This window comes from Grampus griseus (assembly GCF_964374135.1).
Source record: "Grampus griseus genome assembly, chromosome: 10".
Taxonomy (NCBI): Eukaryota; Metazoa; Chordata; class Mammalia; order Artiodactyla; family Delphinidae; genus Grampus; species Grampus griseus.
Window position 1 is genome coordinate 42,292,189 of NC_139004.1, and position 26,320 is coordinate 42,318,508.

Genomic DNA, 26,320 nt, shown 5'->3' on the forward strand with positions numbered 1-26,320 from the left:
TAGTAGTAGGACTACTAGCATTGTTCTCACTATTTAATTCTTTACACATTTAAACATTTTAATGCTTAGGAATATTTCTCCTAGGTGCCCTCTCTGTCTCTGCCTCTCTTTCTCTCTCTGTCATTATAGAAAGTTCTCCTACACTGTTGGTGGGAATGTACCTTGGTGCAGCCGCTGTGGAAAGCAATATGGAAGTTCCTCATAAAAGTAAAAATAGAGTTACAATATTCTCCACTCCTGAGCATATATCCAGATAAAACTATAATTCAAAAAGGTACATGTGTACCTATGTTCATAGCAGCACTATTCACAATAACCAAGACATGGAAACAACCTAAATGTCCACTGACAGATGAATGGATAAAAAAGATGTGGTACATATATACAATGGAATATTACTCAGCCATAAAAAAGAACAAAATAATGCCACTTGCAGCTATATGGATGAAACTAGGGAATATCATACTAAGTGAAGTAAGTCAGAAAGAGAAAGACAAATACCATATGATATCACTTTTGTGTAGAATCTAAAATATGACACAGATGAGCCAATCTATGAAACAGAAAAAGACTTAAGTCATAGAGAATAGACTTGTGGTGGCCAAGGTTGAGGAGGGGTGGAAGAAGGAAGGACTGGGGGTTTGGGGTTAGCAGATGCAAACTATCATATATAGGATGGATAAACAACAAGGTCCTACTGTATAGCACAGTGAACTATATTCAATATCCCATGATAAACCATAATGGAAAAGGATATGGAGAAGAATATGTGTGTATACATATATATATATATATTTATATAAAACTGAGTCACTTTGCTGTACAGCAGAAATTAACACCACATTTTAAATCAACTATACTTCAATTTTAAAAAGTCAAAGAAATAGACTTAAAAAAAAAAAGTTCTTTCTCATCTTCAAAGGCCCAACTCAAGGGTGAACTCCTCCTAGTGGCTTTCCCCAAGGGCCCTCACCCTTCCATGTGAAGAATTAATTTCCCCTTCATTTGTATTTTGTATTCATTTGTACAACACGTAGTACATACTTACATCATACTGCTTAGCGCATTGCATTATAGTTATTAAAGCCTGTGTGTGGCAAGCTAACCCCAACCCCTGCCTCAGGCTATGAACTGTAAGGATCTTATTTACTCTCCTTGTATACCCTGTGCTGGCCACATGTAAGTTGCTCAGGAAAAGCATGTCCAACTCAGCTGAATTATCTGGAAAATTCAATCATGTGGAAACCTCATTTCCCAATAATGCCAGATACGTGAGGGGTGACTGAAGAGAAATGCCTTCTACACAGAATTTGGGGCTGTCAGCTTCACGTGAAAAGATTAAATGAGTGAAACGATGTGTATTAAGTTTTTACCAAGAAAAATAAAGATTTGGATAAATATCAGAACACTTTTAAATGGCACGCATTGACATATGAGTAGGGATAAACAGGGAGGTGGGAGATAGTAGGAATAAAACATATAATTTTAAGAGTTTTAGGTCTTGCTAAGATAAATAAGTGCAAAAAGAGATGACATCATGGGTCTGTCTCTTTCATATTTGATCACATAACATTGTCAAAGGATTTCTAGATGAGATGGTTAACAGACCAGAGAGCGTCTTGAATATAAAACATATCTATAAAACATCGGTCTAAATTACTTCAAGGATCCCCACCTTGAAACTCCTAGATGATACGTTATGGGAAGTGAGCTTTAAATATGTGAAATTATACACACACACACACACACACACACACACGTCTGCATTGTCAAATGCACTGCCTTAAAGAGTACAGTCTGCACTGACTTTTCAATTGTTTCTTAGTTTAATTCAAAACACTATTACACACTACTATATATAAAATAGATAACCAACTAGGACCTATTGCATAGCACAGGGAACTGTAGTCAATATCTTGTAATAACCTATAATGGAAGAGAATGTAGAAGAAAAAAATATATATGTATATACACGTATGTATAACTGAACCACTTTGCATTATACCTGAAACTAACACAACATTGTAAATCAACTATAGTTCAATAAAAAAATTTTAAAAAAGAAACAGTACATAAATAAAATCCACAAGTTTGAAGACAAGTTTGAAGAGGTGACCTTAGGCTTGAAAATGTCTAGAGGTACAAGTTTATTTTCATATATCCATTTTAGTTCTTGATTTGATAACTATATGAAAACACAAATACTCAACAAATAATATTTGGATGTTAAAATGTGTTTCTCAAATTGAAATTCTTTCTATTTTACTGTGATCACATGATATATAAATGAAGTATCTTTAATCCTTCCTCCTCAATTTCAGAGAATTAAAGTCAAGGTTCCCAATTGGCAGGAATATTTTCCATAAAACAGGGGAAAGAAAAAAATTTATTTATCTTCATTTGCTGTGGGAAAAAAATGCCTCTTGTAGCTTAAGAAGAAAATAAGAGCAACTTATTTTTTTAATCCTTTATTTTGTTCAGTTTAGTTTTGATTTTTACCCCTCTCTACCTGGAAATGTTTGGATGGTTATTTGGTAAAGAAACATGTAACATACTGTTGTTTCATTATCTTCACTTGCTCAACTCTGCTTATGCTTGTTTTGATTACAAAAGTAATTTTCACTATAAAAATTTAGAAAGTACAGAAAAGGGGGAAAATTAAAATTTAAAATTACCTGCAAGCTTTCAATGAACACTTGCTGCTTCCTTCCAATCTGTTTTCCACATGAATTCATCCTAACATAATTATGTATATTATGTGTAAATAAAGTTTGTTTCCTGTTTTGTTAAATTAACATTACAGCCTGAGCACTTTCCAGTGTTACTAATATATTTTTAAAATACAATTTATACTTGCTCTATGAAGTATAGCATTTCCATTTTCCATGAAACAAAGTGCAACTTTTTCTCTTCTGTTTAAAATTAAAATGTTCTCAGTCTATGCTATGGTAACCAACAATACTGTGAAAAACATTTATATGTGAATCCTTTTCTAATTTTCTATATCTCTGATACTTCTGTAAAATAAATTCATAGATAAGCAGTTTCCCATCCTCTTGAACTGTATTTTTTTTTTACATCTTTATTAGAGTATAATGGCTTTACAGTGTTCTGTTACTTTCTGCTGTATAACAAAGTGAATTAGATATGTGCATACATATATCCCCATATCCCCTCCTTCTTGTGTCTCCCTCACACCCTCCTTATCCCACCACTCTAAGTGGTCACAAAACACCGAGCTGATCTCCCTGTGCTATGCAGCTGCTTCCTGCCAGCTATCTATTTTACAATTGGTAGTGTATATATGTGAATGCTACTCTCTCACTTCGTCCCAGCTTACACTTCCCCCTCCCTGTGTCCTCAAGTACATTCTCCACATCTGCGTCTTCATTCCTGTCCTGCCCCTAGGTTCATCAGAGCCTTTTTTTTTTTTTTTAGATTCCATATATATGTGTTCGCATACTGTATTTGTTTTTCTCTTTCTGACTTACTTCACTCTGTATGACAGGGTCTAGGTCCATCCACCTCACTACAAATAACTCAATTTCGTTTCTTTGTATGGCTGAGTAATAATCCATTATACATACGTGCCCCATCTTCTTTATCCATTTATTGGTTATTGGACAATTAGGTTGATTCCATGTCCTGGCTATTGGAAATAGAGCTACAATGAACATGCTGGTACATGTATCTTTTTGAATTACGGTTTTCTCAGGGTATATGCCCAGTAGTGGGATTGCTGGGTCATATGGTAATTCTATTTTTAGTTTTTTAAGGAGCCTCCACACTGTTCGCCACGGTGGCTGTATCAATTCACATTACCACTAACAGTGCAAGAGGGTTCCCTTTTCTCCACACCCTCTCCAGCATTTATTGTTTGTAGATTTTTTGATGATGGCCATTCTGAATGGTGTGAGGTGATACCTCATTGTGCTTTTGATTTGCATTGCTCGAATGATTAGTGATGTTGAGTATCCTTTCATGTGTTTGTTGGCAATCTGTATTTCTTCTTTGGAGAAATGTCTATTTAGGTCTTCCACCCATTTTTGGATGCATTGCTTTTTTTTCTGAAATTGAGCTGCATGAGCTGCTTGTATATTTTGGAGATTAATTTTTTGTCAGTTGCTTTGTTTGCAAATTTTTTTTTCCCATTCTGAGGGTTGCCTTTTCATCTTGTTTATGGTTTCCTTTGCTGTGCAAAAGCTTTTAAGTTTCATTAGGTCTCATTTGTTTATTTTTGTTTTTACTTGCATTTCTCTAGGAGGTGGGTCAAAAAGGATCTTGCTGTGATTTGTGTCATAATGTGTTCTGCCTATGTTTTCCTCTAGGGGTTTTAAGTGTCTGGCCTTACATTTAGGTCTTTAATCCATTTTGAGTTTATTTTTGTGTATGGTGTTAGGGAGTATTCTAATTTCATTCTTTTACATGTAGCTGTCCAGTTTTGCCTCACCACTTATTGAAGAGGCTGTCTTTTCTGCATTGTATATTTTTGCCTCCTTTATCAAAAATAAGGTGACCATATGTGTGTGGGTTTATCTCTGGGCTTTCTCTCCTCTTCCATTGATCTGTCTTTCTGTTTTTGTGCCAGTACCATACTGTCTTGATTACTGTAGCTTTGTAGTATAGTCTGAAGTCCAGGAGCCTGTTTCCTACAGCTCCATTTTTCTTTCTGAAGATTGTTTTGGCTATTCGGGGTCTTTTGTGTTTCCATACAAATTGTGAAATTTTTCGTTCTGGTTCTGTGAAGAATGCCATTGGTAGTTTAATAGGGATTATATTGAATCTGTAGATTGCTTTGGGTAGTATAGTCATTTTCACAATGTTGATTCTTCCAATCCAAGAACATGGTATATTTCTCCATCTGTTTGTATCGTCTTTAATTTCTTTTATCAGTACCTTATAGTTTTCTGCATACAGGTCTTTTGTCTCCATAGGTAGGTTTATTCCTAGATATTTTTTTCTTTTTGTTACAGTGGTAAATGGGAGTGTTTTCCTAATTTCTTTTTCAGATTTTTCATCATTAGTGTATAGGAATGCAAGAGATTTCTATGCATTAATTTTATATCTTGCTACATTACTAAATTCATTGATTAGCTCCAGTAGTTTTCTGGTAGCATTTTTAGGATTCTCTATTTATAATATTATGTCATTAGCAAACAGTGAAAGTTTTATTTCTTCTTTTCCAATTTGTATCTTTTAATTTCTTTTTCCTCTCTGATTGCTGTGGCTAACACTTCCAAAACTATGTTGAATAATAGTGGTGAGAGTGGGCAGCTGTGTTGTTTTCCTGATCTTAGAGGAAATGGTTTCAGTTTTTCACCATTGAGAACAATGTTGCTCTGGGTTTGTCATATATGGCTTTTATTATGTTGAGGTAGGTTCCCTCTATGCACACTTTCTGCAGAGTTTTTATCATAAACAGGTGTATTCTGTTGTTTTTGGATGGAATGTCCTATAAATATCAATTAAGTCCATCTTGTTTAATTTATCATTTAAAGCTTGTGTTTCTTTATTTATTTTCATTTTGGATGATCTGTCCATTGATGAAAGTGGGATGTTATAGTCTCCTATTATTATTTTGTTACTGTCCATTTCCCCTTTTGTGGTGGTTATTATTTGCCTTATGTAATGAGGTGCTCCTATGTTGGGTGCATAAATATTTCCAAATGTTATATCTTCTTCTTGGATTGATCCCTTGATCATTATGTAGTGTACTTCTGTGTCTCTTGTAATAGTCTTTATTTTAAAGTCATTTTGTCTGATATGAGAATCGCTACTCCAGCTTTTTTTGATTTCCATTGCATGGAATATCTTTTTCCATCTCCTCACTTTCAGTCTGTATGTGTACCTAAGTCTGAAGTGGGTCTCTTGTAGACAGCATATGTACGGGTCTTGTTTTTGTATCCATTCAGCCAGTCAATGTCTTTTGGTTGGAGCATTTAGTCCATTTACATTTAAGTTAATTATCCATATGTATGTTCCTATTACCATTTTCTTAATTGTTTTAGGTTTGTTTTTGTAGGTCTTTTCCTTCTCTTGTGTTTCCTGCATAGAAGTTCCTTTAGCATTTGTTGTAAAGCTGATTTGGTGGTGCTGAATTCTTTTAACTTTTGCTTATCTGTAAAGGTTTTAATTTCTCAGTCTAATTTGAATGAGATCCTTGCTGGGTAGAGTAATCTTGGTTGTAGTTTTTTCCCTTTCATCACTTTAAATATGTCCTACCACTCCTTTCTGGCTTGCAGAATTTCTGTTGAAAGATCAACTGTTAACCTTATGGGGATTCCCTTGTATGTTATTTGTTTTTTTTCCCTTGCTGCTTTTAATATTTTTTCTTTCGGTTTAAGTTTTGATAGCTTGGTTAGTATGTGTCTTGATGTGTTTCTCCTTGGATTTATCCTGTGTGGTACTCTCTGTGCTTCCTGGACTTGATTGACTATTTCTTTTCCCATGTTAGGGAAGTTTTCAACTATAGTCTCTTTAAATATTTTCTCAGACTCTTTCTTTTTCTCTTCTTCTTCTAAGCCCCCTATAATTCGAATATTGGTGTGTTTAATATTGTCCCAGAGGTCTGTGGGTCTGTCCTCAATTTTTTTCATTCTTTTTTCTTTACTTTGCTCCCTGGAAGTTATTTCCACCATTTTATCTTCCAGCTCACTTATCCATTATTCTGCCTCAGTTATTCTATATTGATTCTTTCTAGAGTATTTTTAATTTCAGTAATTATGTTGTTCATCACAGTTTGTTTGATCTTTAATTCTTCTAGATCCTTGTTAACTGTTTCTTGTGTTTTCTCCATTCTGTTTCCGAGATTTTAGAGTATCTTTACTCTCATTACTCTGAATTATTTTTCAGGTAGGTTACCTATTTCTTCTTCAATAAATTTGGTCTTGTAGGTTTTTACCTTGCTCCATCATCTGTAACATATTTTCTGTCGATCTTTTTTTTCTTTTGTTTTTTATGAGTGGTGCTGTATTCTTGTCTTACTGGTTGTTTAGCCTGAGACGTCCAGCACTGGAGTTTGCAGGCAGTTGGATAGAGCTCAGTCTTGGTGCTGAGATGAGGACCTCTGGGTGGCCTCACTCTGATTGATATTCCCTGTGGTCTGAGGTTCTCTGTTAGTCCAGCGGTTTGGACTCAGAGCCCCAACCACAGGAGCTCAGGCCAGACCTCTGGCCTGGGAACCAAGATCCTGCAATCATGTGGCTGGCGAAGTAATGGTCCCTAAAAGACATGGACATCCAAGTCCCTGGAACCACCTGGCTGATGCACGGCAATGGGGTCCAAAGTTGCCAGAAGGGCCGGGCAGTGGCCTGAGGAGCACAGGGTGGCCTTGTCTCCTCAGAGTCAGAGCCAGGCCATCTGCATTGCCTGCAGCACCCAGAGTGCCAAGGACTCCACTTGGGCTTGACAGAAGTCTGCACCCCGGATTCATGTCTGAGGCCCCTTGAACTGTATTTTAAAGGAGAATTTAACTATTTATCTAAAACTTGGGTTTTCAGGAACAAGTTCACAGATAGCTCCAACTGCTCATAAGTTGGGTGGTGTTCATTTCATTACTAGACTTAAGAATGTACCAATTCCTTTCATATGAATCAAAGATCAGCTAATTTTTTATTAAGGAAAGTCACCTAGCATCATTTTGCTTACTTTATCTTAACATAAACAGTAGCAAATGGTAGCTACTCTTATTATAGTAACCACCTACTTTTGGTTACCCTTTGTATACAACCCTCTAAATCCTAGTAAAATAGTTGCGCCTATTAAGCTGTTAACTGATATATTTATTAAGTATCAACTCTGGTCTTTGCATTGTGATAAGCACCAGTCTTTCCCACATCATTTGAAATATTTTTATTGTTCTGAAATACTTATTTTTGCTTTTATTTTTGTCTATAGATTTTTAAACTGAGACTCCAAGATGTACATCAATTTCCCCATGTGGGAATTCCGAAGACCCTGCTCTTATTACTATATGCTACCATTTTCTACAAAGGCTTTGAAATTCTACACAGAAACCTGAAATACACTAAGAGGCGTATGTGCTGTTTCTATATCTTATGTCCCTTAAATGTCTTTCTTTGGCAGAGAAAGTGGAGTGTTAAAAGGGGATCCTAGATTTACAGACAATAGCACAGCACAGGGTTGCATTTTCTTACACTGTGGATTAACGAACCACTGACAGTGGATGACTGCCTTTTTCAAAGATAAGGAAGGCATTTTGTGAGAGATTCTCCCACCTGGTCAATGATACATAAAATTGAAATGTACAGTATGCATGTGTACATTTGTATGTTTCAGACATTGAAGCAAATAATTGGGGGAAAAAATTCCATACCCATTACCAAAAACAAATACACAGAAGACAATAGGTATAGCATAACCCTACAGGAGAAAATCATAATTCAGCAACAATACTTAATAGTAAATGTTCAAAAAATGTGAACTTGGTAGAATTGAATCAATATTGAATTGAATTTACTGAATTAAAAATTTCAAAATAATTTTCATTAAATTGAGTAGAATCCTATCCAATCTCTGCCACCCTAGAGTCTGGAATGGTAGAGTGAGACAACACCAATCAAAGAGATACATGTACTTTAGATTTTAGAAATCATTTTCAAAGATTTAGGAAAAGTATCAGTGAAATTCTGGATCTTAGAGTAGATTAAGTACACATGTTAAAATAAGTAAAGTCTTAGCCAAATTATACCCAAGAATACTCAAAGAGCAGGCAGATGGAGTTGTAGAAACATTGAAAATAATATGTTTAACATCAGTTATAATTAGAGAAATACCAAAGTTTCAAGATAGACAAATGTTCCATTTTTAGAGAGAAATGAAACTTCCAAAAATTATGAGATCTGATTAAGCATCAATATTCATAAATATTTCAAATGTATTATTAATAAAAATCAGCATGGGTTCATTCATAAATAAATCTATATATTATTATCAATGGACTCTTCTATTAGTCCTTTATTCTCATCATTGTTATTATGTTTTAAATTATGTAACTGTAGTTAACATACTTAGAAAATAGAGTGAAAGAAACCTCAAAGGGTAGCTAGTTCAATGGATGACATTCAAAAATATCCTGAGCAGGGCTTCCCTGGTGGCGCAGTGGTTGAGAGTCCGCCTGCCAATACAGGGGATACGGGTTCGTGCCCCAGTCTGGGAAGATCCCACATGCTGCGGAGGGGCTGGGCCCATGAGCCATGGCCGCTGAGCCTGCGCCTCTGGAGACTGTGCTCCGCAACGGGAGAGGCCACGACAGTGAGAGGCCCGCGTACCGCAAAATATATATATATATATATATATATATCCTGAGCAGATAGAACAATGGACCTAAATAAAAGTTAGGACCTTTAATTGTGATCAGTGTAAATGTCTATATTTAGTTTCAAACAATTAATTAATAAATAGGGGCCTGCTGTACAAACATTTCCTGTAAAAAATACTTGGTATGTTGAATAACCAAGTACAAATTCAACTTTCATAAAAATATATTGTGAATGGTCAAAAGGTAAGATAATTCAAGTATTTTAGGATATGTTCATGGAAGAAGTATCCCATTCATGGGTAATGATAATTTCAAAACTGTATCAAACAAATTCATAGTGCTGAGACTAAAAAAAAAAAAAAAAAAAAAAAAAATCACTTAAGACACTATCCCTTCTTTAAGGAGCTCACCAGCCCAAGTGTGGAAACAGATGCAGAAAAGAAGAATTATAAATAAAATATTTGTTAGCTATGGCAATATAATTAGATGGTATTTGGAGCATTATTTTCAATTCTAGTCATTTAATTTTAAAAGACACCCCCATTATTTAGTATTTAAAAGAATAATGTAGTATGCCAGGCTCTGTCCCTGTGAGAAAAAAATTAGTATCCTCATTTTATAACTGGAACCACAGGATTGAGATTTAACACAAAAAACAAAAAATTCACCCACAGACAAATAGCTAGTACGTGTTAGAGCTGAGAAAAGAACAGAGATCTTTCTGCCTTGAAATTAGTGCTCTTAAAATAACAGTGTACAGAGATCAGTATTTATTAAGGTGTGTCTTGCTAAACCAGTGTTTCATAGGATATTAAGTATTACAGACCCAAAGAAAAAGATTCCATAGTCGAATAATTTTGAGGAAGACTAGGAAAAACCAAATTGACAAGTTTCTTTACCATAAAGACCTTGCAAGACTTTACTATTCTGATATGCATCGTGAATCTCCTAAAACACGGTCTAACAAGTAGACTTTTCAAATGCTTTTGAACCCAGAAGCTTTTTATTCTTTTTCTTCATTGAGTATTGTGAGGGGCTAGTGTTCTATGGAACACCCATTGAGAAATCCTACTCACTAGAAGACCAAGAAAAATCCAAAGGCCAGGAACTAGAAATATTCAGTAAGGAGAGAAAGAGGCCTTAGTGAGCTTATGACAGCTGTCTTTAAATATTTATCTCATCAAACAAGGACATAGTATTTCATCAAAGGGAAAATCTAGATTTAATGAATGGAAGACAAATTTCACCTCAATATAATATTCCAATAAGAATTTTCTTTAAAAATGTAAGAGCTGTCCAACAAAAGTGCTAATCATTTGTAAAAGGTGTTACCCAAGCAATTTCTGCACTGGTCTGAAAACACCACTAAAGTCCCTTTCTAATTCTTATATGTGATGGCTCATTTGCAGTAATTATCAGCTGAGGTTATCATACATTCAGTATTTCAGATTCTCTGTCTATTTTTGTACCATTTTGAATCAAGCATTTTATAGACAGAAGACATACAGGTTAACTGTCAGAATCTATTGCAAATACAATGTCTTCCATCAAAATCCACATAACACTACACAGAGTTTACACTATGCCAGGGAAAAATAAAGCCACTCATCTCCAATTTATAAAACAACAAGTAATTTAAATCATCTTAATTATAAATTTCATATGTGCAGAATAAAATGAAAGTTTTCTCATTTACAAATGAAGGGCCTGAAAATCACATACAGGGGAGCATGAGACCCTCTAGCACACAGATTGGTGTAAGGAGTAGGAAAAGCTGTGAAATGTACAAGACACATTTCAGATCAGTTACATGTATCTTTCATGTGTCTATACCTGCCTTGATGCCATTACACTCAAAGAAGCATGATTTGCTAGACAACGTGGGTTATCAATGGATTTTACTACAATGTAACATTTATTTGCTAGGATAATAAGTCAGATATAAATTTGATACCTATTTGTGTATTCCTTGATGATCTGATATATGCTAATCTTAATTGTTTCATTTTCAAATCGGCTGTTGCTCCGGTCCTTATATATCCTGAATTCTGCTGCTGTCACTGCTTCTCCATGAGGAATTTGAGTAAGATCAAACCGGAATTCTTTGTAATGCCTTCGCTGGTGAGAAAAATCCTTGTCTCTTTCAACTGAAAAAAAAAAAAAAAAAAAAAAGGAAGTAAAAAGTTAGGCCTTTATAAAGTATGGAAATTAATGGTAAATTCTTTCACTTTGAAAACAAACAAGCAGGATGTTATAAAACTGGGAAAACATAAAACCACAGACTCATATGTGTTTCCAGTTGAAGGAAATTCCACAAACCAACAGCCTTTAGTTCAAAAGCAATATAACCTCTGTGGTTTTATACAAATTCCTGGCTCCTAAATGGAAAGGTTATCCAAAAATGTTTTTAAAAGTGAAGGTTGTAAAGTTATTACTAGTGTGTATCAAGTACCAGAACAGAGAAGGTTTCATACAGGAATTAGCACTCTGTGATAGAAAGCTCCAGAGTTCCAGGTGAAGTCAATGGTGAGATTTAGCACAGTTGAGGGAGGAAAGTCGGAAGGAGGCCCGAGGAGCTGCTGGCACAGCTGGGGCTGTGTTTATGAAATTTTAGAGGTCAAGGAAACAAAACAAATGCATTTTCACAAGAAAGATTGTTTCTAAAGTGTCTTCCCGGGTGACGTTTTTCCTCCTTTTAGCAAATGCAAAGCTCTATCTTTTTTAATGCACTTTCATTAGTTCTTACAGATTATTGAGTACAACCTCCCAACCCGTGGTGCAGCATCCAGTCTCCCAAAGATCTCTGTTCTTATGCAAATTTGAGAGAGGAACATATTTCCGCCTTCAGCAACCTTCCCACCAAATGAGGTCAGAGAATTTTTCCTCTTGGGAATATTAAGAAGTGTTGAGGGATTCAGGACAGTGTCAGGCATATCATTACATAATCCAGCTTTGTAAAATGATGTATTATTGGATACAGTCTATGCTTGTTACTGAGCAGTGTTCTTGGCCTTTCCTAATCAATAGAAATTGATAAGAGGCCAGACAAGAAATTCAGACAAGGCTTTATTGGGGGCCCTGCTATAGCAGGGGGGAGCAAAAACAAGTAACAGTTTCCCTTCCTTGCTCCCAAGTTGGGGCAAGCTGGTTCCTTATATGGGGTGAGGGTAGGGGTGTGTCCAGGAGTTGGGCCAGAGGGGTGGCTTGCCCACCCCTTACGTGGTGTTGTGTGCAGGGGGCATGCACAGTACCTTGCTTTTGCTCCTGACACCCTGTTTTTGCTCCAGGCTCTTCAGAAGTGGCAATTGGGTTTTTGGCCTTTTTGTATCTTGTTGTCCATAATTTGCCCCAACTGCTCATGAACGCAACTATATTTAGTCCCTTATAGGTTTTTTTTGTATTTTATTGCTTGAGGAGAGATGTTTGTCCAGGTGCAAGCACTGCAACAAAGGGTCCCAGGTCCCAGGTCACAGCCTGTCTCATGCTGGGTACCAAAATCTTTCTTAAGGAACCACCTATTAAAAGGGTTCATTTTTAGTAATGCAATATCATTTGATGGAATTAAGTTTCTCAGTGCTGGTAGGTTTCACAAAATCTCAGTTACCTAAGATAATATAGGACAGATTACAAAAAAAATTCACTGCAAAGCATTGTGTTCCAAGTGTCTCACAAACCTACAATATTTTTTTAAAATATATCCAGTGACATTTCATTGCTGAAATGTTGTTACAAGAAGATAAAAGATGTATGCTATATAAACAATTCACAATGTTCAAATATTGGATTAAGACACAAAAAATATCTTTAGGAGGTTAATTGAAATGATACCAACACTGCTAAAAATATATGAAACTTGGGATCCTTAACTAGAGGAAGGGTCAAGGTTAAGGAAGAGAGAAGGCAATCATGATCATCGAGGAGTGATTTTTGGGAACCCAGGCTGCTGGACTCCTAAATTCTAGTGCCAGACAGGGCTCCATGTCTGAGAGGAAGTTCATGACAAAGGAACCCACAATTCCTTGCCTTCATTCTCCAAAATAATCTCTGGTTTATTTTCTCCAGAGGAGTAGGAGATGGTTTAAGAGAGCTAGGAGCTCAGCCCCACCTCCATCTCAGATACCTACATAAGCAAAGAGGAAAATGTAAGCTACACCTGGACTTGGTGAGAACAGTGCTCTCGGGCTGCCTGGCTACACCAACACCACCTCCCATGACTCATGAGGTTTTGTTTTATTTAAGTATCATTATCTTGGTCCTAAGAGAGGTCCATTCCCCTGGAGAGATCATTAATTAACTTTCCCTAAATAAGGAGGATGACTACATTTTTAAGATTCTATTTTGGTCCATAATTTAAACCTCTTTTCTGTCTGAGCTCCAGCTGGCGTTAGTGTAGACTGCTATGAACGGGTCTCCATCTCCAAAGTGTAAGGACAGAAAACACCTACAAACTGGATCTCTAATAACTAGAGTGTACGTATGAATATTAAAACTAGCCACAACTCTTGTTTACAGAAAAACTACATTTTTTTTTAAGAATCAATTTTATTTATTTATTTATTTTTGGTTGTGTTGGGTCTTTGTTGCTGCATGCAGGCTTTCTCTAGTTGTGGTGAGCGGAGACTACTTTTCGTTGCGGAGCACAGGTTCTAGGCGTGCAGGCTTCAGTAGTTGTGGCACGCGGGCTCAGTAGTTTTGTCTTGCAGGCTCTAGAGAGCAGGCTCAGTAGTTGTGGCACACCGGGCTTAGTTGCTCAGCAGCACGTGAGATCTTCCCGGAGCAGGGCTCAAACCCATGTCGCCTGCATTGGCAGGTAGATTCTTAACCACTGAGCCAACAGGGAAGTCCCAACAAAGAACTACATATTTTTTTTTAAGAACTACATTTAATTCACTGTAAAATTGTCTTTTCTGATCCTAATTTAAACAAAGTAGATGACATCATGAAACAGTATTTAAATAGAACCGCTCTAAGCATTTTATTGATATTAACATATTACACTTCATAACAACCTATGAAGTAGGTTCTATTATCTTCCTCATTTTGAAGATGAAGAAACCGAGGAGGCAGAGAAAAGAAATACCTTGCCAAAGAATTTGAATCCAAGCATTTGATGCCACCAAGCTATGGTTCTTAAATGCCAGGATAGGCTGCTTCTGCTTCTAAACTACTACTTTGTCCTAATTTACTAAGTATTTATGCTTTAATAAAGATCTGATAAATTAGGAGTTTGGGATTAACAGAAACACACTACTATATATAAAATAAGTAAAAAACAAGGACCTATTGTATAGCACAGGGAACTATACTCAATATTTTATAATAACCTATAATGAAAAAGAATATATTTGTAATATATATTAATATATGTATGAATCATTTTGCTGCACACTTGAAACTAACACAACATTGTAAATGAACTATACTTCAATTAAAAAAAAAGAAAAAGAAACAGAAGAGTGATCTGAAATCTTGCATTCACAAGTCCAAAATCCAAAAAGCTCTGAAAACTGAAAATTTGGTTTCAACTTCATTTGGCAGAAGAACTGGAAATTAACTGATTTGAGTTGACTTTAAAGTCCCTATTTATCTCACTTTAACTTACTGGTTTGCTGCAGAAATGTTCCTGGTGTTTGACTACGTGACACTGTCCCAGACTCTGCTTGAGGAGTTCCATACTTTATGATCTAAGCATTCATCAGTCATTCAAAAATATATATTCTCTATTCTGAAAGTCAATATTCAAAATTCTAAGTGATAACAATCATTATTCAATTTTTCATTAACAATCAATTTTATATTTGAAATTTAGACAAAAATAACTATAGTCTTGGGCATAAGGGCTTTGACATAAGTTTGTTAGGGTCCAATCTAAAGCATGCACCTGCATAATGCAGATGAGTATTGAATTCATATTATGTAAAGTCATCTACTGTTCTGGAATCCCCTGTGAGATGTTAGTGTAATAAAGTGGAAAGCTAGAATTTCAGCTGTTATTATAAAATTTCAGCTTTCTGATCCAGGCTCTTTAACCTAACCCCTTAAGGGGGCAGATTTTCAAAGAGTTTAATAAAATTTTATATTAAATACACCACACAGAATAAAGTTGTAGTGCAGATTTGTCCAGTGATTCAAATTCCTATATCCTACTGCTTTGAATTATAATTGCCCTGGTAAATTCCATGGGACATGTTGCAGTGAGTAATGGAATAAAAGTAGTATTTATATAGCCTTGCACTCCTAAAGATGGTCACAAATATTCACAAGGTAATCTCAGTTACCTAGGGAGGTGTCAAATATTAATATCCCTGACTTAAGAATAAGAAATTGGGTGATAAAAATATAAATAAATAAAATACATTTATGCCAAAAAAAAAAAAAAAAGAAATTAGGTGATGACAGCTAGGCAATAACAGATGTCTGTCTTCTAAAGCCCATTGTAAATCTTTGTTCAATGTCCGTACCACCTACATAATGACATCCTACTTAGAGACTAGTTCGTTGTTAGTACAGGTGACGACCCTTGAACAGTATGGGGTCCAGGAGAACTGACTCCCTGTGCAGTCAAAGAATCTGCATATAACTTTGACCCCACAAAAACTTAACTACTAATAACCTTACTGATAACACAAACAGTTGATTAACACATATTTTGTATGTTATGTGTATATCTACATATATTTTGTGCACTCATGACATACCTAACTTTCTTTTAATTTTCCTGATATTTCTAGGTTATGCTGTTCATGTCTGAGTTTTTTAAATTGCTGCAAATCTCCAAAAAATTTTCCAGTATATTTATTGAAAAATATCTACATGTAAGTGCACCCGTGCAGTCCCACCCATGTTGTTCGAGACTCAACTGTGTATTCATACAATGTTAATCAGCAATATACAAAAATGTGGAGAACATGTGGAGAAGCAAGGGTTTGATCATCAGTGTGTAATTGGCGTCTAACACAATACAATGCCTGATCCGAAGAAGTCTTCTAATAAACATTGGCTGAATGAAAGACTATGAACAGATCAAAAGCTGGTTCTGTCTTTTCACTCAGGACCATCCTGCTGCATTTCCCATTGACTGAGAGCATGATAATTTATTTAACTCTCATTTGGTAGGGCATGTATTTTATTTAATACTCACTTATATCCATAAGTTTCTATTACTTGCTCAAGAACCCACAACCTATAATTGGGAGAGAAGAGATTTCAACCCAGTGTCAAGATTTCAACTCGCAAAGCCCTCAACAACAGGACCCTGTGTGTTTGTTTGTTTTTTCTGGATGTAGTTTTGTTTTTTTAATCTAATTATCCCCTCAGGAGAGTTGATATTTCAATGCTTACATTCTCCTCTACGAGATGCTCCTACCTTATAGAGGATGCCATACATTCTGGACTCCGCTCCTTCTAGAACTCATTTCCTCCAATCTTTATCTTAGCAAAAGTTGTATCATATTCACTTATTTAATACTGATTCCATTTATTATCTAAGAAAATGTTTATGAATAAGCAAGTGATTGTATTCACGACCTGAATTAGCATTATATAATATCTCTATTAGCATGCAACTTTTCCTACAACTATATTTTAAAAACAGCACAACCAAAACAGATGAAAGAGAACAGACACACACATTTCATATTCCTTAGATGTAAGCTTTTTATAGGAGCTATCTTTGCCTTGTTCATATTGTGATGATTTTATATATTAAATATATTATGTTTCTCCATAAATTACAGTGTGCTGTATAACACATTGCAATTGTAAATGGCTTGAGAAGCTTAAAACATAAGCAAATAAACAAATAGAAAAAAATCATTATAATGTATACTATTTGGGGGTTTTGATTCATAGTATATTAAATATTTGGACATTTCAACTCACTTTTTCATTTCTATGTTACATCAACAAAACCATGTGTGAGTTTCCAAAACATCTTTATTATCATTTCTAATAAAATCTGTGTTACCAGATTAAAATCTGCCAGACTCCATAAAAGTCATAATTACGTTCCTATTTAGTGCTAGAAGAGATCTCCTCATTCCCAGACAAGACAAAAAAAACCAAAGTGAAACAAACAAACAAAAAAAAAAGCAGAAGGGTAAGCTCACTCAAGCCAGACCCAGACTTGTCCAAGGAGATAAAACGACACAAGGGTTAAAACAGGCTGAGACCAAGAGGTTAACACTTGTCTCTGGTGGAGACCATTTCCTCATCCCATACCATAGACACCATTTCTCTCACTTGAAGTGGAAAGGAGAGTTTAGGAACAAATATAGCTAGATTTAAAACACACATCCTGTATCAGTTGATTCACCTTTGAAAACTGCACTTAAAAAGAGAACACATGTATATGTATAGCTGATTCACTTTGCTATAAAGCAGATAGCAACACACCATTAAAAAAAAGAGAGAGAGAGAGAGAACACAACCACCTGTCCAGACGGCTATTTTCATAACTTCTTACATATCTAACCAGATCAACAGACTGTATTTTGCCAAACAGCCATGAAAACATGACACTGATGCCTTGCACTCATCTCCCACTGTCATTTATGATACATGCTTGTTTTGAAGGTCGTTACATGTAAACCAGTGACTATCACCATAAATTAAACAAGCCCATCAACACAGAGTTGTTTATTTACCTGAGCTGATAGTGGTCCACAGTGCTCTCTACAAAAATTAAAGAGTTGCTTTCTGCATATACATACACACCGACTTACAGAAAAGAAACCATCAAAAATCAGCAAAATTGATACAGCTTACCACTCAAAACATGATCATAACGATGGTAGGGAATGTACCTCCTTCTGTCTCCAGGAAGCAGGTTTTGTGTCTTCCAAACATTTCCATCTATGAACCAACTAGAACAACTGAAAGGTCACCTACACTGACAGAACCAGAGAATGAATTTATTTTTATAGGTTGGTTTTTTAAAACAGTGGCAACATCAAAGAATACAAGAGGTAAAGTATGAATCAGAAGACTCACATTCCATGAGTCATGGGCTGAGAGTGAAAAGAAACAGGATCGCCTTTATAGAAGCACCAAACTACATTCTAAATGCTCTAAATCGCCAAAGTTCTGCAAAGATTAAGCTTCTTGTGTTTAAAGACAAGACGTACGCTGAAGCCTTTTATTTTTGAGATATAACTTAACAGAAGTTAATGACTGATGGCAGTCTCTTTTCTCCAAACAGACACCTCTCTGAATGACTTTATCATAAGCAGAAATTGGATAGAAATGTCCTGACTAAATATTTTGCTGTCTACAGTATCTGAAGAGTAGAACTAATTAACAGAGGATTGCAGTTTTATCTATTTAGTGATTTATCTGCTGTCTTAAGGGGATGCATCCATGGGCAATCGGTCTTAATCTCCCACACAAGGGCTGTAACTTGGAAGATTCAAATAGAATCAGTAGCTGCAAGACAAAGATAACGTTTTCCCAGGAGTGCAGCCAGCTGTTGAAAGAATACAGATCATTGTTTGCTGCTGAGTGCAAAAAATCATTAAGAGATTACTCATAGAATTATTACTTATCTGTGTTACATCTTAAAGTGAAAGAAAGAAAGCAAAATTATCCTGTGACTACCAAGATGTCTCCACAAGAGACTACCAAGATCCCGCAAGGCATCTTTCACTGACTAGTCCACTGAGAAACATAAACTTGGTCCTATAAAGGTCTATTCATTGGTCAGTGAATGCACATGTTACGTGTTTCTTTGAAAGGATAACCATCCCAGAGAGTGTGGTAAACTCCAGATTCCAGAAACCCTAAGAGCCTCTTAATACCACAGCCATGTGTGACTTGAAAAAGGGAAAATTGTCCTCCTGAGTGGTTTGTTTCAAAGAACAATTTCAATTGACTTTCGAATGTCCTGTAGTTGAAATACTCTTGCTGGTATTCATAAATGCTTCATGAATACAGTTTTATAAGGAAGAAAAATTGCAAAAGAAAGGTGAGATTGTTAAATAATTTAAATGTTGTCCTATGATAGCTAAACAAATTAATTTCCTGAATCAATTAAATACACAACACATCATTTTGAAATTTACAAAATTGAATTAATGATCCAATAGTTATATATTATTTTGATTTAAAAAACATGAATGATTTAGGGACACAAATAATTAAGTCTTAAAGAGAACAGACTTGTGGTTTCCAAGGGGGAGGGGGCTGGAGGAGGGAAGGATTGGGAGTTTGGAATTAGTAGATGCAAACTATTATATATAGAATGGATGAATAACAAGGTCCTACAAGATCCTACTGTATAGCACAGGAAATTATATTCAATATCCTGTGATAAACCATAATGGAAAATAATATGAAAAAGAATATATATATGTATAACTGAGTCACTTTTGCTGTACAGAAGAAATTAAACACAACGTTGTAAATCAACTATACTTCAATAAAATTTTAAAGAAAAAGAATTAAGTTTTGTGTAAGACAGCTTTGGAACAGGGAGGAAGATGGTCTCAAGGTCTACCCTCCCTCCTCAGACTGGATGGGCCCAGCACTCAGCCCTCAGGGGTTAGTAGAATACAATAATAATAATAATGATACATGTCAAGCATTGGTATGAAAACTGATATGTTCAATAATAAATAAACAATAATAGCAATAATTATTGATTTCTTAAAATTAATATATTTCAATTTTTTTTTCTCCCTTATTTGATCCAATCCCAATCCTGGCTGTCAGGGGGCTGCTTTTCTCTTTCTCACATTCCATATATACTCATCTTGATTATCCTAAAAATAGCCACTGTGATCCCTCTAACTTCAAGCCCCAAATATTGATTGGATAACTGCTCTGGGCCAAAGCCTAATAGTTAAGGAGATTTGAGAAGCAAAGAGATAGGAGCTCAGGATGAGAAGGACAGATGTAGAAAAGTACCGTTGTGGCACAATCATGTTGGGATTTGGGAGGGACATGTGTGGGGGCAGAATAAGAAAGGAAGGAGCAGCAAGCTGTGCAGCAGGCTTCAAGGGGAGGTCATTTTGAATTTGGTCTTAAAGGATTATCACCAGGGAGAGAAAGGAGTTCACATAGATGAAAAGAGATGTGAAAGCTTAGGGCCAAAGGAGCGAATAATAAATTGTTCATTGTCATCGCACATGTTGGGTCTAGGGTGGACCTGGACCCTAGACCTAAGATCCTCTAACTTAAGATGCTTCCCACATGTCGGAGGTTGAAATCCCAATTCTACTTAAAACCTCCAGTTTGAATTCTACAAAGACTACTTTGAAAACTCTCACCCACATTAATTTCTCCTGCTGGGAGCCCCAGAGCCCTTGTTCTCTTCCTCCCTTTCGAATACAGAGCTGTCATGATGGGACCACAGTGAACAGTTGGATTTGAGGTGAGAAGAATTTGAATTCAATCTTAGTTCCCTAACCTATTAAAAGAGTGTGATATTAGAAAAGATACTCAACATCCCTGAGCCTTTATTTATCCATCTTTAAAATGGAGGTCAATTATGAAAGACCTTCTCCACAGTGTGCTGTAGAGGTTAAATAATATTTGAGAGAGAGGATCATAGCATAATGGCTGGAACAGAGCAAGTTCTCAAAAAGCAGTGGCTATTGTGTGAATTATTTTCTATTTGCACTGTAATTATTATGTCACCTTAGATTAATCCCATAGAGTAAGATACTTCATAGGAATATCCATGTTTTTCTTTTTGTTTTATCTCTTACCTTTGTATTTCTACATATACAACAAACAGGACTTTTAATACAGTAAATAGTCAATAAAAGTTTAATTGTAAAAAATTGCTACCTGGCTTAAAACGTAGCCACGCTGATGATCAAAATGTCAATTTCTTTATCTGGAATATAGATATATTAATAAAGGTGATGACTATTACCATTTTTTAATTTTGTTATAGTGTTTTAATTTTGTTATAACAAAATTAAAGAGAAAATTTTTTGGTTTTTTAATTTTGCTATATAATTTTGTTATAGTGTTATAGTTTTTAATTGTGTTATTTGTTTAGTTATAGCTATATAATTTTTACATAGTGTTATAGTAGCATTAAAAAAATCAGTCTAGATTTTTACAAGAGTGGGTAGTTAGAAAATAATTGTATTTACTTGATACCTTGTTTAGATATTTCACATCTACAAGGTAGAGAACACATTTTTGACATTCATATATTATTCACCAATCCAATCAGATTAGCTGGTTCTGACATACTTCCTCTTTAAAGGAGTCTGAAAGTCACTTACTTTTATCCCTGAAGACAACAATACATCCTGACATATAGGAAATATTTTGTTATTTTTTTGATTATAGGCATTTTATACAGGAAATAATTAATTGGAATTTAAAGCAAATATTCATCTTTTGTGGGTTGGATATTAATGTTAAACTTCAAAAATCAGTTTAGAATTAATAATCACAGAGGATGGTACCTGATTAATTCATTTTGCATAATAAAAAATGAGTACTTAATGATGAGTAGATATGCTTAGTATGTAAATAATGGATTTCAGTTACACCATGTATAAATATTTGAGAAAGTTTGTGTTTACCTACAAGAAGTCAATGTAAAAACACAACTATGTGATAATCACCTTTTGGTAAATATTTATCTCATGTTTTCTTCAGTGGAAAAATCTGTGGGGTTTGTAGATTGCCTGGCAGCTAGAGGTCAACCATTCCAATCTCACCAGATTTCACTGAATGACTTTGTGAATCCTTCTCCTCCATCAGTAAAATAAAACAGTCCATTTTTAACCACCTGAAGGTGATAGAGGTTACAGTAAGTGATATACAGCAAAGAACCTTCCTTTATACTTGGGTACAATGAAATGATAGTTTATCTACAATGAATACTTGCAGTTATCTGACAAAAACAGGTCAAAGGTTTTGTGAGTTTTCTTCTGAAATTGCTCAAGGCCTTCTCTAATGACTGATAATTGAAAACAGAGACTGGGACTCCCAAATGTGATAGGTGACAGATGAGCAGTAGATTAATGCCAATACTTGGTTAGGAGACACTAAAAGTTCAGGGGTCACAGGAATTAGCCATTGTGCTACTGTGAAAAGACAGACATCAAAAGTCTATTATCCCCTTAATAGCTCTTCCCTGAGCCTGAAATCTGTTCTCACTTGCTTTGGTTATAATTTAGAGATCTCTCGATGCCATGATACACATGATGTCAAAGTGAAACCACTCACCCTAAGTGTATCAATAGTTAGGGTTTGCATGTTTTTATTTACATAGTAAAAAAAAAGATTGTTTTCATATCACATTCTTAGTGTACTCTGCTCATTTTGGAGAATTTCAGAAACATCTTGTCCAGAAAAAAGAATAGTTATACTTAATGGAGAAGAGGAAAGCTAGAAAACTTGACATTAAATGTGTACAGAATTTCTCTATGGGGGAAAATGAAGGAAGTTTAAGACAGTTTGCATAGTAGAAAGGATATGAGAATTTCTGTAGCTGAACAAACAAATAAATGTCTTTCTCACATGAGCTCCTTTAAGTTTTAAATCAGTATGATAACTTTTATAGAGTTCACTCAAGTTCAATCTGTGGTTCAATCCATCATTTTGAAACAAAAGCAAACTCTACATTTTTTTCTGCCTGATGGGTTGCATCAGTGAAGTTTGGTACAGGAAGTTTGGTACTTGAAACTGGATCAAGTTATTAGAAACACAGTTACATGGTTTTACAGGTTTTCAGGAAAAGGAATAAAATGATGTATATGGATGTATTACCTATATACGCTATACCTAATATAAAGGTACCTGATTTATCTGTTCTGCTTAGGCAAGAACCACAAGCAGCCACTGGTGGCCCATGTTTGCTTCCTACCATGTGCGTATAGCTGTCTGCCTCCAGCACCAGATTTCAAGCTTCACAACAACAGCTTTGCTTGTTTCATTACTGGATACTCGGCTCCTACCTCAGTCTCTGGCACACAGTAGGTGGTCAATATACATGGGAAATGAATACTATAAAAATATAGGCATATATGTCTGATTCTGGTTCTGTTTGTTCGTTTGTTTCAGGAGGGAGAGTAAACGCAGACCCCATTAATCCAGCTTAAGCAAAAACCCCTCCACCATTTATTCTTCTTTTTTTCAATTGAAGTCTAGTTGATTTACAATTCAACCATTTATTCTTGGATGAGTCTTGCCCATGTTTTGAAATAGTATTCTTCCTAATGATATATTTCTTTTTCCCTTTCTTCTTTGAAAGGAATTCAAATAAATAATGATAACTTAGAATGCTAATGTCTTATATTTATTTTGTTTCCACTAGCTATACTGGTACTTAAAGACATAGGCTGGACTAATAGAATCTCTGATTCTTCAATGGACATATTATTCTTGAGGAAGGAGAAAAAGGTAATAGAAAAATTAACATTGGTCCATTTTATGGTTATCAATAGAATTGTACTTAGAATGATTTGCAGAATAAATTGTAGATGGTAATATTTATGCACTTTTGATTATAATATAATAATTTATACATTCTGATTAATTTTTCTCTATTTACATGAAAACATGAATTTCATTCCTCTACAATATGTATATGTAATATAAGTCTTTGATAACATGTTCATAATATTATTGATGTTCTTCCCAAAATATTGAAAATAGTTGCTCCTTTCAGAAATATGCTTTGTTTTAGTTAATTTCTTTTTTGTTAGAAAAAATTTATTAGAACTGCTTTTATTTGGTATGTTTTTCTAACATCATCCTTGAAAGTGAAAGTTCATTTCATCCGCCTGAGTATTTACAGATAGAAACTGGAATGCATAATACATGACCTGTTTAACATTTCTTTACAGCACATTATTAAAACTGTGAGTTAGATCAGTCAATACATTGTATTAAAAAAGGTTTTCTAAAATTGGAGACCTACTTAAGAACATGTGCTAGATTTAATAAAGATGTAACAAGTGCCAGAATCAATAAAGAAATCACATGACCTTCCCACATTTATGGAATGAGACCGCATTGTAGAGTCAAGGGACCCTTAGTGGTCTCAGGTCACAGAGTTTTCATGTGAAAAGTCTCATGTTTTTGTTGATCTGGTTTCACACTCCTGGGTTTTTCCTTTGTATTGGGATTTCAGGCCAACCACAAAACTCAGAGCAAAATTCTGAGAAGAATCATTGAGCAGTATCTGGTTTTGAGTTCAAACTATACAAATCCTCCAAGATTCTTGAGATGCACACCTGGAAAGAACAATAAGTCTTCTGAGATCCAGCTCAGATGATCTCATTTTAGATTCAAATTTAATAACTTCCTGAGTCTCCAATCCAATTTTATATTAATTATCAGATGGCCTGTTTTCTGATGGTTTTATTGCTAATAGTTGGACTTGTTCTCAATGTTACTTCATAATCCATCCAACGAGCCCATATGTACTGTTACATAAAGAGACAAATTCAGCAATGGGAAAAGCTAAATACCAACCTCATTTAAACCACATATTCATCCAAATGGGCAGGAACTGGTGAGACCTAGTACCAGAAGTGAGTACGAAGAGCAGGTATGAGTGTGGGGTTAAAATAAGAATGTTTGAGTATTAGATGTTTAAGTAGCTGGTGGATCCGTAGATCACCCTCTACATCTGTGCTAATGAGCGCTCTGGCCACATGAGCAGAAATTTGGAAGTTTTCTGGAAAACTGGCATCACCAGCACAGTTGAGAATGTAGTATTCTGGAAACAAAGGAACTAGATCAACCCATGCATACTAAATGCTGAGTTCTGGGCTTCTTTCTCCACTCAATTTCTGGAATGTTGACACCCAGGCCTGTGCCTTCCAGATAAGAGAATGAAAGGGTCCTCTCATTGAAATCTGACCATTCCCAGAAGAAAGAATAAGTCTCCACAAAATGGCAAAGCAAGAATATCTTAGATAAAAAATAATATCAAGTTCCACCCATATGCTAAGAGCTTCTAATCAGCTTTTTAATCTCTTGCAATTAAATAAGAGCTGACAAGCAAAGATCACTAATAGCTGAGAAAATTCTCTCCCTTTAAATATAGAGATAAGAGTAGATTTTTTTTAAAAGGAACTTGTAGGTATTTCATAAAAAGAAAAAAAATTACTAAAAACTACCATAATATCTTTTGAGAGCCAAGAGAAGCTTTTGCACCCGTGAAACAACAAGATGCTGTAAAAGACAAATACTCAATGCTAAAACATCTCTTGGATATGAAGTTGAAAATCAATCTCAGTTTGAAAGATTAAGTTGAAGAAATTTTCAAAAAGGACAGCAATTAGTCAAAGGAATGGAAAATAGGAGAGGAAGACTGAAAAAAAAAAGAAAGAAAGAAAGAAAAAAAAGCATTAGTTCAGAATTAGCCCTAATAATAGTGGTTCCATAAAGAGAGATCAGGAAACAATGAAGAAATCATCAAAGAAATAATTCAGTTCACTGATCCAAGTGCAAAAGTCTCAGGATTGAAAATGTCTGCTTTGTAGACAAAGCGAAGTTTCTACAAGTTTCTGGACACAAAATACAAGCTACATACATACATAGGGATCAGGAATCAAAATGGATTTAGACTTCTCAAAAACAACACTGCCATCTATGCCTTCAAAATCATGATGAAAAATTATTTCCGCCCTAGAATTCTATATTCGACTCAATTATCCATCAAATATGAAGGTATAATAAGGATACTTTCAGACATTGCAAGGTGTCCAAAATTTGATTCCCAAAAAATATTTCTTTGGAATTTCCTAAAGAATTTGCTCCATCAAAACATCATACTAAGTAAGTCAGACAAAGAAAGACAAATATCATATGATATCGCTTATATGAGGAATCTAAAAAAAAAACAAATGATACAAGTGAACTTATTTACAAATCAGAAGCAGACTTAGAAAATGAACTTATGGTTACCAGGGGGGAAGGGTGGCATGAAGGGATAGATTGGGAGTTTGGGATTGACATGTACACACTGCTATATTTAAAATAGATCATCAACAAGGACCTACAGTAAAAAGTAAGAAATAAAAATAAATAAATAAATGCTTCACAAGTAAAAAGTCAAAAAGC

General features: G+C 35.1%; 1 protein-coding gene across 2 annotated transcripts in view; it reads right to left on the minus strand.

The window, feature by feature from the left end:
* The window catches only part of BMP5 (bone morphogenetic protein 5), a gene marked incomplete at its 5' end in the record, with an annotated part of 115,819 nt that overhangs the window by 48,734 nt on the left and 40,765 nt on the right, over positions 1-26,320 (minus strand). For both annotated transcript variants that reach the window (XM_082663586.1, XM_082663585.1), the window contains one exon: positions 11,235-11,427. In XM_082663586.1, the coding sequence (XP_082519712.1) occupies positions 11,235-11,427 (193 nt within the window). The remainder of the gene's footprint in view (positions 1-11,234; positions 11,428-26,320) is intronic.